Source organism: Ursus maritimus, unplaced genomic scaffold, assembly GCF_017311325.1.
Source record: "Ursus maritimus isolate PB19 unplaced genomic scaffold, ASM1731132v1 scaffold_5, whole genome shotgun sequence".
NCBI classification, from domain to species: Eukaryota; Metazoa; Chordata; class Mammalia; order Carnivora; family Ursidae; genus Ursus; species Ursus maritimus.
This window is the reverse complement of record NW_024426663.1, coordinates 36,867,567-36,882,524: the sequence shown is the minus strand read 5'-3', so window position 1 is coordinate 36,882,524 and position 14,958 is coordinate 36,867,567. Positions and strand designations below refer to the sequence as shown.

General features: G+C 45.3%; 1 protein-coding gene across 2 annotated transcripts in view; it reads left to right on the top strand.

Moving 5' to 3' along the window:
• MAST4 (microtubule associated serine/threonine kinase family member 4) overlaps positions 1–14,958 on the top strand; it is a 161,124-nt gene that overhangs the window by 126,889 nt on the left and 19,277 nt on the right. The window contains exons 16-21 of one of the 2 annotated variants that reach the window (XM_040622219.1): positions 457–558; positions 5,903–6,025; positions 6,228–6,340; positions 8,372–8,499; positions 8,857–9,092; positions 13,165–13,365. In XM_040622219.1, coding sequence (XP_040478153.1) covers positions 457–558; positions 5,903–6,025; positions 6,228–6,340; positions 8,372–8,499; positions 8,857–9,092; positions 13,165–13,365 — 903 coding nt within the window. The remainder of the gene's footprint in view (positions 1–456; positions 559–5,902; positions 6,026–6,227; positions 6,341–8,371; positions 8,500–8,856; positions 9,093–13,164; positions 13,366–14,958) is intronic. The other variant, XM_008691344.2, reaches the window with a different exon arrangement.

Genomic DNA, 14,958 nt, shown 5'->3' with positions numbered 1-14,958 from the left:
TTGAGGACAGTAGGAAAGAAAAACCTTACTCTCAGGATTCCCTGGGGGGGCGGGGTGAGGAGTGGGGGACCATCTAAAACACAGGTGTAGAGTTTTCACCATATTAAGTCCTCTAATAACTAGAAGGAATAATTTGTTTTGAGCCAAGTCTGCCAAAAACGAAAAAAAAAAAAAAAAGGATCAAAAAAGCAAATGGAAGATACTGCTTATTGAAATATTTTCTCCCAGGCTTGTTGAAAGCTGTGCTGGTTCCTGTCTGTTGAAACAGTGCTTCTCAAACTTGACGGGGCCCAGGAACCAGCTGACAGTCCTATTAAAATGCAGATTCTGATTCAGTCTGGGATGGAGCCTGAAATTCTCTTTCTGTAACAAACCCCCCCCCCTCCCCCCGCAGGCTGCCGGGACCTGGGGTGCCATTTTAGCGTTAAAGTTGTAAACGACATGTCTCCCTTCTAGATGAGATCAACTGGCCGGAAAAGGACGAGGCGCCACCCCCTGATGCCCAGGATCTGATTACCTTGCTTCTTAGGCAGAATCCCCTGGAGAGACTGGGAACAGGTTAGAGCACATATGTTTTAATTTTGCTAATATGCAAAAAATAATGTCTTTGTGGAGCACTCAGAGGCTTTTGTTTGTGTTTTGGGTTTTGGTTTTTTTTTTTCTTTGCATAAGAAACATCTGTTAGTTGATGTAGGACATGACTACAACACATCATAATAATATTTTGGATTTTTTTTCCTGGTTCAGAGCAGTATGTACACTAGGAGGGTTACTTGTTGTTTGTCTTTGATTTTTGTTTTTCTTGTTTTTTTTGCAAAGCAAAAGTTATGCCTAATTTGTTTCAATAAATAAAGCTTGTCTGGAAGAAAACCTCCAAGGGCACAACGTAACTCTTCTATCCTGAAAATCATGCATCTTAAATAAATTAAAACAGAGGATTTGAGATGTAGAGCTTTTTTAGTTTAATTTTTTTTTTAAATAAATATTCCCAGGAAGATTTGACCCAGCCTGTTCCTATCTATAGGCTTTGAAATGGGTTATCAGTACTTGAACTAATTAATTACTAGAAATGAGTGTCTGGGGTTGAACCATGCTGTCTCATCATGGTCATCAGCACCATAGCCCAAGAAGGAGGATTAAAACCATTGGCTTTCAAGATTAAGGAGATAATAGATTTATTTCTTGCTGATTATTTTTCCCCCGACTGTTCTACTTACAGGTTTTTTTCTGCTCCTTCTCTTCCTTATATTCTGAATAGACCGAGATCCCAGTATAGAGTCCTAGCCTGCCCCAGTATGTGAATTTATCTAGATGGGTCTAAATATTACTTATAAACACAACAGCACGCGCGCGCACGCGCACACACACACACACACGTAGTAGATAGTATCCATAATTTTCACCAATGTAAGTTGTTGACTTAATGGGTTATTTACTCTGAGCTGTTTCATTCTACCTCACTCTAATAGAAATACCAGAAAATACTGAACAAATCATTCTCTCCCTCAGTTTTTCCAAGACAAAAGTAATTTGCAACAGCTCCAAATACACGTTACTCTCCATGTTTGCCCACAGCTTCCCCCGGTTGGAGGGCTCCGTTCTTGCCTAAGTATGCGGTGCTACTAGAGTTGAATAAAGTTTTATTGAAATACAGCAGTGCCATTCATACGCATTGTCTGTAGCTGCCTTCATAGTACGGTGGCAGAGTTGAGTCCTCAAACTGTACGGCCCGCAAAGCCTAAAGTATTCACTCTTTGGCTTTGTACAGAAAAATCCCCTTGACTGCATTAGCAAATCAAAGAAGACTGAAACTCCGGGCTGGCTCTGGAAAACTGTTTTGAGTTGAGCCTCTTCCTGGACCACCACCATGTGCCTGTACGCCTTTTGCAGTGGATGAGTGGGCCTTCGGCTAGGGGAGGCAATATAGATGGAAATTAAGGCCACACACTCCACAGTCAGATTGGCTGAGTTTAAATCTCTGCTGTGCGACTGTGGGCAGGAAGCTTCCCTTTCTGTGCCTCATTTCCTCCTCTGTAAAATGGGGCTTAGAGGAGTACCACCTCACAGGATTTCCGTGAGGATAAAAGATCATCCATTCCTGCTCTTAGAACCGGGAATGACACTGCTGCCGCTCCTACTGTCATTTTAATCTCCTGCCTGTATAATCTCGTACTTTCCCCTGTGGGTGTCCGAGATACAGAAATGGTGGTGGTGCCCCTACCTTTGAGCTGACTGAACTCTTTGAACGGAATATATTTCTTCCCACCCTATTTGGTGTTCCTTTTGTCTGAAGTGACTAGCAAAGTTGTTACTCCCTACCCTCTGTGACCTGCCATCACATTTGCTTTCTGGCCCCAGAGATATGAGTAGCTATCAGACAATCCACGTCAAGATCTGAATGGGACGGAGTTTTAAGGAGTGAATTTTTACTCACTTGAGCCAAATAGGAGAAGCAGTGGCATTTTCAGCTGGTCCTGCAACAACACCAGTATCAATTTATATGTCCTACTGAGCTGTCCCAGGGAAGCGTTGTCCTGAGGTGTGACCAAAGATAACAGTAGAATTGGCACATGCCTTCCCAAGAGCCTGCTTCTCTTCAGTGTTCTTGGGTCAGTTTGGAGAGTTTTCCCACTGAGTCTTCTCCCTGTTTCCCTCCTCTGAAAAGACTTGGAATCTTGATTGGGCTTGATTTCAACAAAACAGGGCTATGATGCTGGTCAACACACCCGTGTTTCTATATTATATGCTGTGAGTTATCTCTCTGTGCATTTTCTCCCTGACTGCTACTTCTGTTCTTTTCAGGGTTTGACAATTAGAGAGGCAAATCTAGCAGAAGCTCAAAAGAGACATTTAAAAGACCCTGCCCGAGCTCTTAGCGTTTTCAGAAAGTACTTGGCAAACAGGCAGGTCCAACGTGACAGATCCCAGTAGGGCCCGGAGACTGAGGCTGAGAATCCCGCAGGCCTGCCATGCTGCTTCCAATGACAGCATTTTGGATTTAATGCATATTTAGCGGGCAAAATAATGCACCGTGAAAATGTGTGAATTCACATTTGCCCGAGAGACTAGAGAGGCTGAGAAAAGGAGTGTGAAGAACATAATGGATGTTTAAGAAACTTCCATGAAAGGAGAGAAAAACTCAAGGGAGAACATTAGTGTGAAGCACAACTTAGAATTTGGAAACTTGTCCTACTTGAACTAGACTTTTGAACTTGTGAAGTATTGAGTGGCAGCCTGATTCATTGGACTTTCTAGCTACTCAGAGGTGACTGACTCCCACCTGTGTATGAGCTGGGAGGTCTGGAGTAGATTCTTCATGACCTGGGTCACAATTCCCTAATCTAGGAAGATGGGCATGTTGTTACACTGAACGCAAGCATGGTCATGAAGCTACCAAGGACATTAACGTAGTGCATCACAGGAGCTCCAGACATAGTCCGCTCCCTTTCCTTCCCTGCATGGTGAATTCTCGCAATGAGCACTGTCACCTGCATGAGTTCCTGTGCTCGATCGTCTGTATCGGGCTCATAATGCCATCATCCACGTTGCCCCAGCAGTTTAGCCCAGAGGTCTTTTCTCCCCAGTGTGTCCTTTTAATTCTTTTGTTCCCCATCCCGGTAAAAGTGCATGAGAAACAGGACTGCATGGTCAGGGAACCTTTTCTCAGGGGAGCACAAAGGCCAAAGGGTGAGAAATGTGAGCTGGGTCACCTGTGGGCTGTGACTCTGTGGAGAGGACCCACTTGTCATCATCCACAGAGATGAAGTGAACGTTCTCACTGACTCGGGTTCCAAAGAGTGGCAGGCGGGGGAATGAAAACCCGAGCGAGCCCTTCCACTACGGTCTGGAAGTGCCCTGTGAGCCCTTAGATCTGGAGAACTGTGCTTCTCTGAGTAAAGCTGAGCGACCTCTGAGTATAGCTGTCACTGGTGTGTCCCCATGAGCAGCAGCGGAAGTGAGAGTCCTTGCAGTGTGGTGTGCAGTGCGCCACTCGGTAAGCTTGACCCCGTGGACCTCAGTGTCGTCGGCACAGTGAGGGAGCTGGATAGATGTTTAAGATCTTTGAGCCTCTCTGAGATAAGTACGCTGGAAGAGTGTCTGGCAGCTTTGTGTGGGCGTGTTGGCATTATGACAGCGAGGATGGGCCTGGCCGTTTTTAAACAGACCTCAGCTCAGCCTCTCCAAATTTCACTTAGTAGGTGTGCGTGGTCCACTAGGCTTTATTGCTTATCCTTCGTTTCCCCATGCACATGTGGAGTTGACAGAATGCCTGTTTCGTGGGCTTGCTTTCAGTGATATAATGAAAGGAAAGCAGACGCCTCTGGTATGCAGTGCAGCGCTTGTCCGAGTCAGCCCTCCTGTCGGAACTGCTAGCGCTGTCGCCGCCCTGGCCAATGTCAGGCTTCGCTGTTGGGCTGAAACACAGACAATGCCAGTGGGCGATCCTGGACAAAGACTCTAATCAAACGCTTACTAATGAAGAATCTCTTCTCCCTTTCCTGGGGTGATTTTCCCACTTTGCTCTTTTCTCTACATTGTTCTCAAAACACTAGTTAGTCCTGACGTGGTCTGGGGCTCCGACCTGCCCTGGCGCTAGAGCAGTCAGATGGGGACACAGCCACATCTCTGAACCCCGCAGACGGTTCCCCCACCTCAACACCCAGACCCGTTTCTCCTTCACTTTACATTTCTCTCCTCTTTTTTTGTACTGTATTGAGGACAGGTTGGGAAGCCTTGTGGCAGGTGCATGAAAGAGCCATTTATGTCACCGCTATAGGGCGTCTCCTGGCAGGGAGGTGATTAGATCCTCTATTAGTCTTGTGTGAAATCTCTCTTCCTGGTGTTTTTTCAGAATAGACTCTTCCTTCTCTCACTCCTTAACAGTCTGTGCTTGGGGGGTGGGGGGAGGGTCAGGCAGGAGCCTGATGCTCACGCTATGTGTAATGTGTGCGCTTTCTTCTCTTTCCGGGGGTATGGTGTGATATTTTGATGGGGCTTGCCCTTCCAAATCCTTCTTTAGAAGAACTGAGAACTGAGAGGCACCTGGGTGGCTCAGTCGGTTAGGCGTCTGCCTTTGCCTCAGGTCATGATCCAAGGGTCCTGGGATCGAGTCCCACATTGGGCTCCCTGCTCAGCAGGGAGTCTGCTTCTCTCTCTGCCTTTCTCCCTTGCTTGTGGTCTCTCTCTCTCAAATAAATAAATATTAAAAAAAAAACACTTTAAAAAATAATAAAATAATAAAACTATGAACTGAATTAAAAACATTTTACTGAATTGCATAGTCATGCTGACTTGGCAAAAAAAAAAAAAGCCTGAAACTTAAGAATTGTGACTGATTTTCATCCCATGATTTATAAATCTGTCAAACAAGGTTTGCCAGTTTTCTACAGAATCAGTCCTACCTATGTTAACGAGCAATCCAGGAAAATTGAATGGAAACCATTATATACTATTTAGGAAAAATTCATCTTTATTAACCTTGCCTCCAGAGGAAATATTGCTGTGAACACATTTTGCGCCTTGTTAGAATTTCTTTGGTTTTGTAATGAGCGAGTCTGCTTTGGGCCAATGTGCGTCCACGTCCCCAGGTTCAGCATAATGTGATTTTAAGTGGCCACATCATTAACCTTTGAAAAATGGAGGAAGTCATGGAAAAATTAACAAAGAAAAAGTGTGCGGTAGCAACTGCTATTAGCAAAATTGAATCCTCTGCTGATAAATTATGGGGAAGAAATTTTTTTGTCAGGGGTGTTGTTTGTAGAATGAAAAAGTAAAATTTCCATGGTTCTTTAATTTATTTCTTTATTGATAGATTAGGGGGTGGGGGTTGTTCTTAAAAGTTTTGCTTGGAGGGTAGTTTAACATCTTCCCCTCTGTCCTTTCCTTCCCTCTCTGCCCTAAGGTGGTGCCTATGAAGTCAAACAGCATCGATTCTTCCGTTCTTTAGACTGGAACAGTTTGCTGAGACAGAAGGCAGAATTTATTCCCCAATTGGAATCCGAGGATGACACGAGTTATTTTGATAGTACGTGAATTATCTGACATAAAACATTGTTTGACCTTTACTTTGTAGAAAATTATCTCCACTTATGATAGAACCATCCAGTCTTGAACCTGTGAGTTATTACACATAAGGCTGCTTTGATATGGAAGCTCCTAATTAATATATCTAAATTAAAAGCTGAAATTCTGAGTAATTGGAATTGTTCCCAAACATTTCTGTGCAGCTCGGTCAGAGAAGTATCATCACATGGAGACGGAGGAAGAAGATGACACGAACGATGAAGACTTTAACGTGGAAATAAGGCAGTTTTCCTCCTGTTCGCACAGGTTTTCAAAAGTAAGTGACATGTGGCATAAACATGCAGGGTCTCTCCAGAGAATCTACCCTAGGGCCAGATAGCGGGCATCCCTAAACAGCTGGACAAGATCACCCACAGTGTTTTGAGGCTTGGAGTCTCCTATACTTAAAATTCCTTTTAGTTTCGGAAAAGTGACCAACCCCACCATCTTGATAATCCAGAGTCCCTCCCTGCTTGTTTCACTCTCCACAGGTAAGAATCTTTTTTCTTGGAGGCCCAGATGTGGACTCGTAGTACTGTCTTCGGAGAACACAGTAGTTGTATATATGCTGACCTCGCCCTGTGGGACCGAGTCTAGTTCAGTGCCAGGCTGTGGAGGAGTCCCCCGCTTCTCTGATCGTTTAATGAAGAATGTTGAGCTTGAGTCCTTGTATGCACAGCCCCCTCCTAGTGTCACTCAGATGCAACACAAGGGGGCAGTCAGAGTCCTTGACATCAGCTAGGACCATTGGGAATAATTGCTGTGGAATGAGAAAGTCCTGTAGCCAGTAACAGAAAATGTAAGTTATATGACACAGGCCGGAGGAAGCCAAGCTAGAATTTTGGAAATGGGATAAGATAATAAAATCGATGTCTGAGAAGGATGCTTTTTACTGATGGTGCTAAGATGAAAAAAGTTACACTTAAAAAGAAACCGGACAGTCCTGAGACTGGACAGGGCCCTAGGAAAATGGAGAGGAACCTGGAGGGCCCCCCGCCCTCCCTTTTGCTATTTTCGGTAGCTGTGCATTTCCTGTTGCCAGGGCATTTTGCATGATGATTGTTCAGCTCTTCTGTAACATGTAGGGTTTATAAGGTGTTCTCTACCTTTTTGTACATGACTACTACATACAGTGCATCTGCAAATGGGCCGGCACTGCCTTCTCTGTGTAAAGGAAGGCAATGGAGAGGTGGGGTCTCTCTGGAGGGGCTGCTGGCCGGCCTGCCCAGAGCCAGGACTGAAGCTTTGATCACACCGAGGACAGGTTTTCCCCCGTGCCTGTGCTCTGGCCCATCCAAACCGGGCCCTCAACTCTGTTTCCTTCCCGCTGTCCGCTGTCCCCTCTTCGTTAGCCACCCTGGTCCTCACCGCAGTAGATGATAGGCCCTCTAAGGGCCGCTCCCACGAGAGCAGCAAGTGGCTGTGTTGCATGTTAGGCAGTGCTTCCTGCCCTGGGCTCTCCACTCCTGATTTTTCTTTCCATCTGTCCTGTGGGACAGCAAAGATCTCAGGGCTGCCTAAGCTCTGATCCCCTTCAGAAACACCAGTCCCATCATAGGAAGCTGCCCGTCTAGGTATGTGATTTATAAGCCAAACAAACATCTCTGACTCAGAACCAAACATATGCTACCTCCCCACACACACGTCTTAAAACAGGTAATGTATTCTTCTCTTTGCACTCAATTCCAATTCATTTCTCTCCTTCCCACTCCTGACTGGTGGCCATTAAATCTTTTTCTCTGTGATTTTCTTTTTCTGATGGACTTCATGGTTAAAAAGTCATGTAAGGGGGGCGCCTGGGTGGCACAGCGGTTAAGCGTCTGCCTTCGGCTCAGGGCGTGATCCCGGCGTTACGGGATCGAGCCCCACATCAGGCTCCTCCGCTATGAGCCTGCTTCTTCCTCTCCCACTCCCCCTGCTTGTGTTCCCTCTCTCGCTGGCTGTCTCTATCTCTGTCAAATAAATAAATAAAATCTTAAAAAAAAAAAAAAAAGTCATGTAAGGTGTGCCTTGACCCCAGGGCTTAGAAACCCCAAAGGGTCTGCGGACTATGTTTGGAGATGCAAAGTCCATAAGGAGATAGGGCGAGAGGGTGATGAATTCCTAGGTCCCCGCTCCAAGGAGAGAAAACCAGATACACGGACCATGCATTTCAGGACTCAAGTAAACAGCGTCGGAAGTACCTTCTGAATACCCAGCCCCAGCTGAAACTTTAGTCGTACTCTCAGAATTTTCTCCCAAGGTTTGGGGTTTTTCTGACAAATTCTTTAAAGAAGATAGTAATAAACACCAACGCTTCGCCTCACAGGTTTTCAGCAGCGTAGACCGAATAACTCAGAATTCCGGAGAAGAGAAGGAAGACCCTGGAGACAAAACCAAGAGCACGGCATTGCCGTCCACAGAAACATTCAGCTGGAGTTCGGAATATTCTGAAATGTATGTGGAACGCCTGTTAAGAAGGGTCATAAGTGGTCGCTGCTAGCACAGTGGTTCTAAAGCTTGAGCGAGCATCGGACTCTCCTGGAAACCCTGTGAGAGCACAGATGGCCAGGCCCGTCCCAGCGTGTCTGCTCCACTGGATCAGGGATGGGGGCCGAGACTGTGCCTTGGTCCCCAGTTCCAGGTGATGCTGTTGCTGCCAGTGTGGGGACTGCGCTCTAAGAACCACTGCACTAGACATGCGTTGGTTAGGCTTGCCTCAGCTCCCTTTGTCCTTCATTTCTTCCCAGAGTCTCCATGAACACAGTTTCCTAGCATGTTTGCATACGTGACTTTGTTTTGTTTTTAATTAAGGCAACAGTTCTCCACATCCAACTCTTCAGATACTGAAAGCAACAGACGTAAACTCAGCTCTGGCCCGCTTCCCAAACTGGCTATTTCAACAGAGGCCGAGAAGGATGAAGCTGCTCCCTGCCCCAGAGACCTGCCTGAGGAACCAGAAAAGCCAGTCCTTCCTCCTGCAGAGAGCGCTCAGGAGGAGCCCGAGGTCACCACACCGGCCAGCACCATCAGTAGCTCGACGCTGTCGGGTAAGCGCCTGCGCGTGGTGTCTGCTGTCCTCCCATTATCCACCGCCTTGAAAAGCAATGGCCGGTGTTCGCAATCCCAGGCTGGCCTCACTAGGCAGTGACGATGGCTGTTTTGTGTTGCTCCACGGCCCCACGTCTCATACTTGGGGGATCAGCTCTTATGAACTGCGGTCACCCGTCCTGACCACATGGCCATAGAGCAAACCCTCCTTGCTTCAGTTTGACCTGAGAGCCAGCCTTGGCTTTCACAGCTGGGCTTCGGTGGGATTCTCGGATGGCAGTCAGAACACACTAAGGACCGTGTTGTGTTCTCTGTTGTTGATGCAAAAGCGGGTCTCGCACAATTGTGTCTCATTCAAAGTTAGGAGTAAGGAACTGTTTCAGACAGCGACATGCTCAAAATTACCCTCAAAAATGGCTGAAATCACCCATAAGGTACAATATAAAGCCAGCTTTCCTTCTGGTGTTGGAGTGGGTGGTGGTCTCTCTGAAGGAGTTGGTTTTTGTTAGGGGGCCATGTTGTGCCAAATCACTTACATATATCCACACTGGACTCTTAGTGCAGCAAGATGCTAATTCTGTGAGATTCCCAGATGATCTCCATGCATCTAGGACTAAGAGGGGAGGAGAGACTGGGTGTTATACGCAACTAATGAATCATCGAACTTTACATCAAAAACCAGGAATGTACTGTATGGTGACTAACATAATATACTAAAAAAATATTATTATAATAAAAAAAAAGAGGGGAGGAGAGAGTGAGAAATACCAACACAATTCAAATCGGTATTTCATGTGCATATTTCATGTGCATATGAAACAACCCCACTCCAGACACAAGCTACTGTCCCAGTTACTGTAACTGGAGTACAGAAATTCCCCAGACATCGGTCTCTGTTGGTGAGGCAGTCAAGGGGATTGGGCTTTTCTTGGAGAGCACTTTATAGTGTCACTTTTGTGTGAAATAACCTTCCTGCCAGCAGAGACAGTATCTTCAAAGGATTTTAAAAGGCTTAATGTGTCATTAGATGATCAAACTTGCATTTCCCTCAGACCAAGCCAAGTGCACTTAAAATATGACTTGGTTTACATCAATTTCTTCAACAGCATATCCTTCTACAGAGCAGTGTGCATTTATGCTTTAAAAAAAATGAAACATGGATATGGCTTAGGGTCGCCATGATAAATGTTTTCATTAAGCTATATTCAGTATGCTATATTGATAACCATGAATGATTTCAAGAATTTTTATGAACTTTTTTTTTATCTAACTGAATATTCACAGCATAACTCTTTTTAAAATCATTTCAAGAAAACACATTTTACAGGCTAGGTTTATTTCAGCCTCGCTGAAAAGTTTGCTTCTGTGGACCTTCACATGTGCTTCTAGTTTATCATGGGGAAAAATAATGTGTTGTTTTGTTGTTGGTTTTTTTCTTTCTTCCTCTTCCCCTCAGTGCTGTTGCCATGTAGGATAATTCCCCTCACCCTTACTTTTTTATAAAGCCAAGAGAATAGTTACATAGAAATAGTGTAGACACAACATAGTGGTCCAAGATTCTTAATTATTTTTAGTTCTCTTAGTAGTCAAGTCAAATCGAATTATCTCAGTATTTTATATTTCTGGGTACTAAGGTCTCTGTTTCCTAGTTTATGATCATGCTCTGAATAGAGTATACTTCCCTCCATTTAAAATTTTCTCTTAATACGGTGGATCACTTAGTCTCCGTGCCCTGGTCCCCATTAGCACTGTCGAAGGGAAAGGGAGGGAAACGGTATGTAAGCAGTTGATTGATTACTTTCATAATTAAAAAAAAAAAAGCTGCTTAGGTCCTGCCATGCATTTTGATTAATTGATTCAAACCACCTTTCTGTCTCCCCCATATACACACTAAAAATACTCAAAGACCTTGGGGGCTGTACAGAATAGAGAGATGAGCTGATCTGCTCATGGCCAAGGGTAATTAGGAAATCTGAAAACCGTGACTGTAGTAAAATTAAATTTGTTGATTTTTATATTGCTCCACCATCAAAAAGAAAGAACCCTTGACATTTACAGAACATTAAGGTGACATTATCCACCATTGGCAGAACAGAAATGCATGCTTATCTCCAGGGCTATGAAATGCAGTGGCGGAGGCAAGAGGAAGGGATGACAGAAAAGAATACCATGTATTCACATTCAGGCATTTAGGGAGGTATAGCTTTATTCCTCCTTCCGTTTCTTCATGACTACGTTGCTTTTGAATCGGTGAAAAGTAAAAGTCCTGAAGTCTTAGGTGTAGTGCTCGGTTAAACCCATTATTCATTGTGAAGAGATTCAGCTTTTCATTTTGCACCTGTCAAGGATCCCACCCACCTCCATTAGCAAGGAGAAGAGCGTGTAACTTACCCAAAAGGAAGCTTAAGGTTTTTGAGATAAGGTGTTTGGTTCGTGACGCAGTTTTTGTCAAGTTCTTGAGCTGTTGATTTCTTTATTTAGAGAGCACAGGGTAGATGGACTTGAGTGAGGTTGAGTTTGGTGGATGGGAGTAGGAAGGCTGCTGATACTTCCCTTCAGATTGTCTTCCTCTGTAGGTCACTGGGTGTCACGTGGAAGTCTGAATCTTTCCCTGTACCCACAGCACTCTCCCAGGTCCCAGCTTCCCTTAGCGGGGACCCCACCTAGAGGGAGGTTGCCATCTCCTGTGCACAAAGGCCAAACTTGAGCTATGCAATTGAGTGGTATATTCAGCAGAACAGAAATTGAGTTAAGTCTTACCCAGCCTAACTCTTTCCGAGGCAAAGAGTGTTACTACGTGCCTTAAGATGTGCTGTCTGGTCTTTCAAAGGATCATTTGTAATGGTATCCTATTGTCTGCATGGATTGCAAAGCCTAAGGTGACGATTGTGTTAATGGTTTTTAAAGCACCGGGGGCTTGTAACACAGCATTTAGAAGTCAAAATGAGATAGGTGTTACTTTTTCTGGATAGACAAAGGTCAACTATCAGTGATTTTAAAAAAGATAGAAAACTAATAGTCTCCAAAAGCAAAAGTAGAAAGAACCAAAAGGGGGGCCTGTTCACCTTTTTCTCTGGGGAGTTACTCTGCATGTTCTTCTGCTCAGAAGCTTTCACTCTTCATCTGTGCCCTCGCCCAGACAGATGTCAGTGATTTTCCATTTTTATCGCCTCCTGCGTGGTTATATTCTCTTGGGATCCTCTCCTGAGGGGAGTCCCAATTTTTTAACTAAAAACAAGCAAACAAACAAACAAACAAAACACCTCTTAAGGGTTAATAAGCTTAAAAATAAAGAAGGCACAGCTGGCTCAGAGGGGAAAGGATCTTACCAGTGGTCCAGTAACTTCAGGACAGGGTGAATGACACTTTCTAGAGGAAAAGCCAGGAAGACGTAGTGAGCCACTGAGTAACGCAGTGGGTAATAGGCTTTGTCGTCCTGTGAGTTTGCAAGGAACAGAGAGTGTTAAGGGGGCATGTGGCAGGAGAAGTCAAAGGTGACACCTCAGGCACTCTTCTGTCAGTTAACGCATGAGCGTAGTGTAGGTGTGTCCTAGGAAGATGGTAGGAGGTGACACAGGCAGAAGTCTACACAAAGAAATGAGGTGATGTCCACTTACCACAAACAGCGTTGTCCACGTTATTAACAGCTAATACCACAGGATAGTCATAGTATACAGTGGGCGGTCATGGCGTTGACAAGGCAATGCCTGGTTCATAGCATGGGCTTCCATGGGTTGGAAGCAAGGGGGAGGACTTATCACCACAAGGGTTGTAAGATACAGATTCTAGAAAGGAATGAATCTTCTAGTTAAGGGGAATCACAGGCTGAGAACTAGCAGACTCGTGTACAGGTAGAGTGAACCTGAATGGACGCCTCTTCCTCTCCTCCTCCTCCACATCGCCTTTCTCCAACCAGTCATGTGTTTGTAACGTTTGCCTGACACCGTAAGGGCTCGTGAGCCACAGGGGAGGACGTATTCACTTTGTTCTTCCTTCCCTTTCTCTTCCCCTCTCCCTACTTCTCCTGTCCCAGATTTCCCTGAACGTGTTTATCCCTTCTTCTTTGTGCAGTTGGCAGTTTTTCAGAGCACTTGGATCAGATAAATGGACGAAGCGAGTGTGTGGACAGTACAGATAATTCCTCAAAGCCATCCAGTGAACCCGCTTCTCACATGGCCCGGCAGCGATTAGAAAGCACAGAAAAAAAGAAAATCTCGGGGAAAGTCACAAAGTCCCTTTCTGCCAGTGCTCTGTCCCTCATGATCCCAGGAGGTAGAGAGACATCTACTCGCATGACATTGTGTGATTTGTGCATGTGTCCCCCCTTCCCCAGTTTGGAATGCTGATGGGCGTGCAGGATGGCTAGAAGCCGTAATGGGGGTACCCGTCCGGCTCAGCTCTCCCGGGAGCCTCTCCCTGCAGTCACTCCAGAGCTCCCAGACAGCATGTGTCACTGATTTCTTCTGGCTTCTTTCTGCATCAGGAGATGAGGCTGGCTTCCTTCCCACAAAGCCTTCCTTCTCGTATTTGTTTTCTTTCCGTTTCTGCTCCCCCATCCCCAAGTTATGTGGTAACGTTACCTCCTCTGAATAATTTTTCTTCCCTAGACTGGGCATCATTTATATACTTCACCAAGCTGTTTATAGCATCTGTGTTGGAAAGCGAAGTATAGTTTTTCCTCATCTAATTAATGAGGAAATAGACATGGAGGATGTAAGTTTTTCACTTCTGAGGATGCAGAGAGTCACAGACAGCACTGAAATTATGCTTTTTTCTCCACCCTGTCTGTTGAGCTATGCTTCCTCCTACTGGTAGTCAAATCATTTTCTTCCCTGTGTTGGAAGACGAAGTTTAATTATGGTTTTGTGGAATTGCGGTATTTTTCCACAACTGGGTTTCGCCTCCACAAACCACTAAGTCTACAGCAGTTCCACTGGAAGAGATGAAAAACAAACCCAAGAGTTGGTGACTTACCTCTCAAATGGCGGCAAGGGACTGCAGGTCGCAACTGAATTCTGTTGCGGATGGCTTGCGTTTGGAAGAACACAGACCATGTCTAAAAGGAATTGTTGATATTTTCAAAATTTCCTGTTGGTGCAGAAAGAAATTTGATAGAAACAAATGCCCCTGTGGGGATACTGCTCACACTAGCATACTCTTTGCTGGGAGACATCCTCTTTAGTACCGTAAAGCAAACACCTGTCTCCCTAGTTTGAATGACCATTCGTAACCCAAAGGCCGTGGCCCCAGGGCAGCTGCAGTTGGGAAGGTAAGTCTGCTGTTGAAAGCTGGGGAGAAAGCCCACATCTCGGTTCAGTAGAGCAATTGTTCAATTTGGGGCAATAACAGAAACTATCATGAGGGAAGGGATCAGGGACTTGGCTTTCCAGCAGTTTCGATGTGTGTGTGTGTGTGTGTCCACTCTGTCCCATTCCTGCTTGCATGGTTAGAAGTTCCCTGCCCACCAGTGTGTGTCTCCTCACCTGGCCTTTTGACCTTTAGATAAAAGGTAGCCAGCAGAAGAGTACCAAGTGCCAGGTACTGTCACAAAATGAAGGAGCATGGCTAGTGAGACACTTAGCTTTGTTCTACTTTGGCCAGACCTAAGAACTGGAAGAAATGATAGTGTGGATACTTTCAGCTCGCTGTGGCCACAGTGTCCTCAGTGCACCTGGTGAGTCTTCAGTGGCCCTGGCGCCTAGGAGCCTGGCTCTGACGGGGCTCACCCTTCAACCTCAGCATCTTCTGCAGATTGTTCTTCTTGTCAAACACACACAAGTTTCACGTGACCAGTGAAGATCTGTTTAGGTTCACAGAGCTGAAACAGTGATCGCAACAGTAAATTCGAAGTGTGTTTGCTTATAG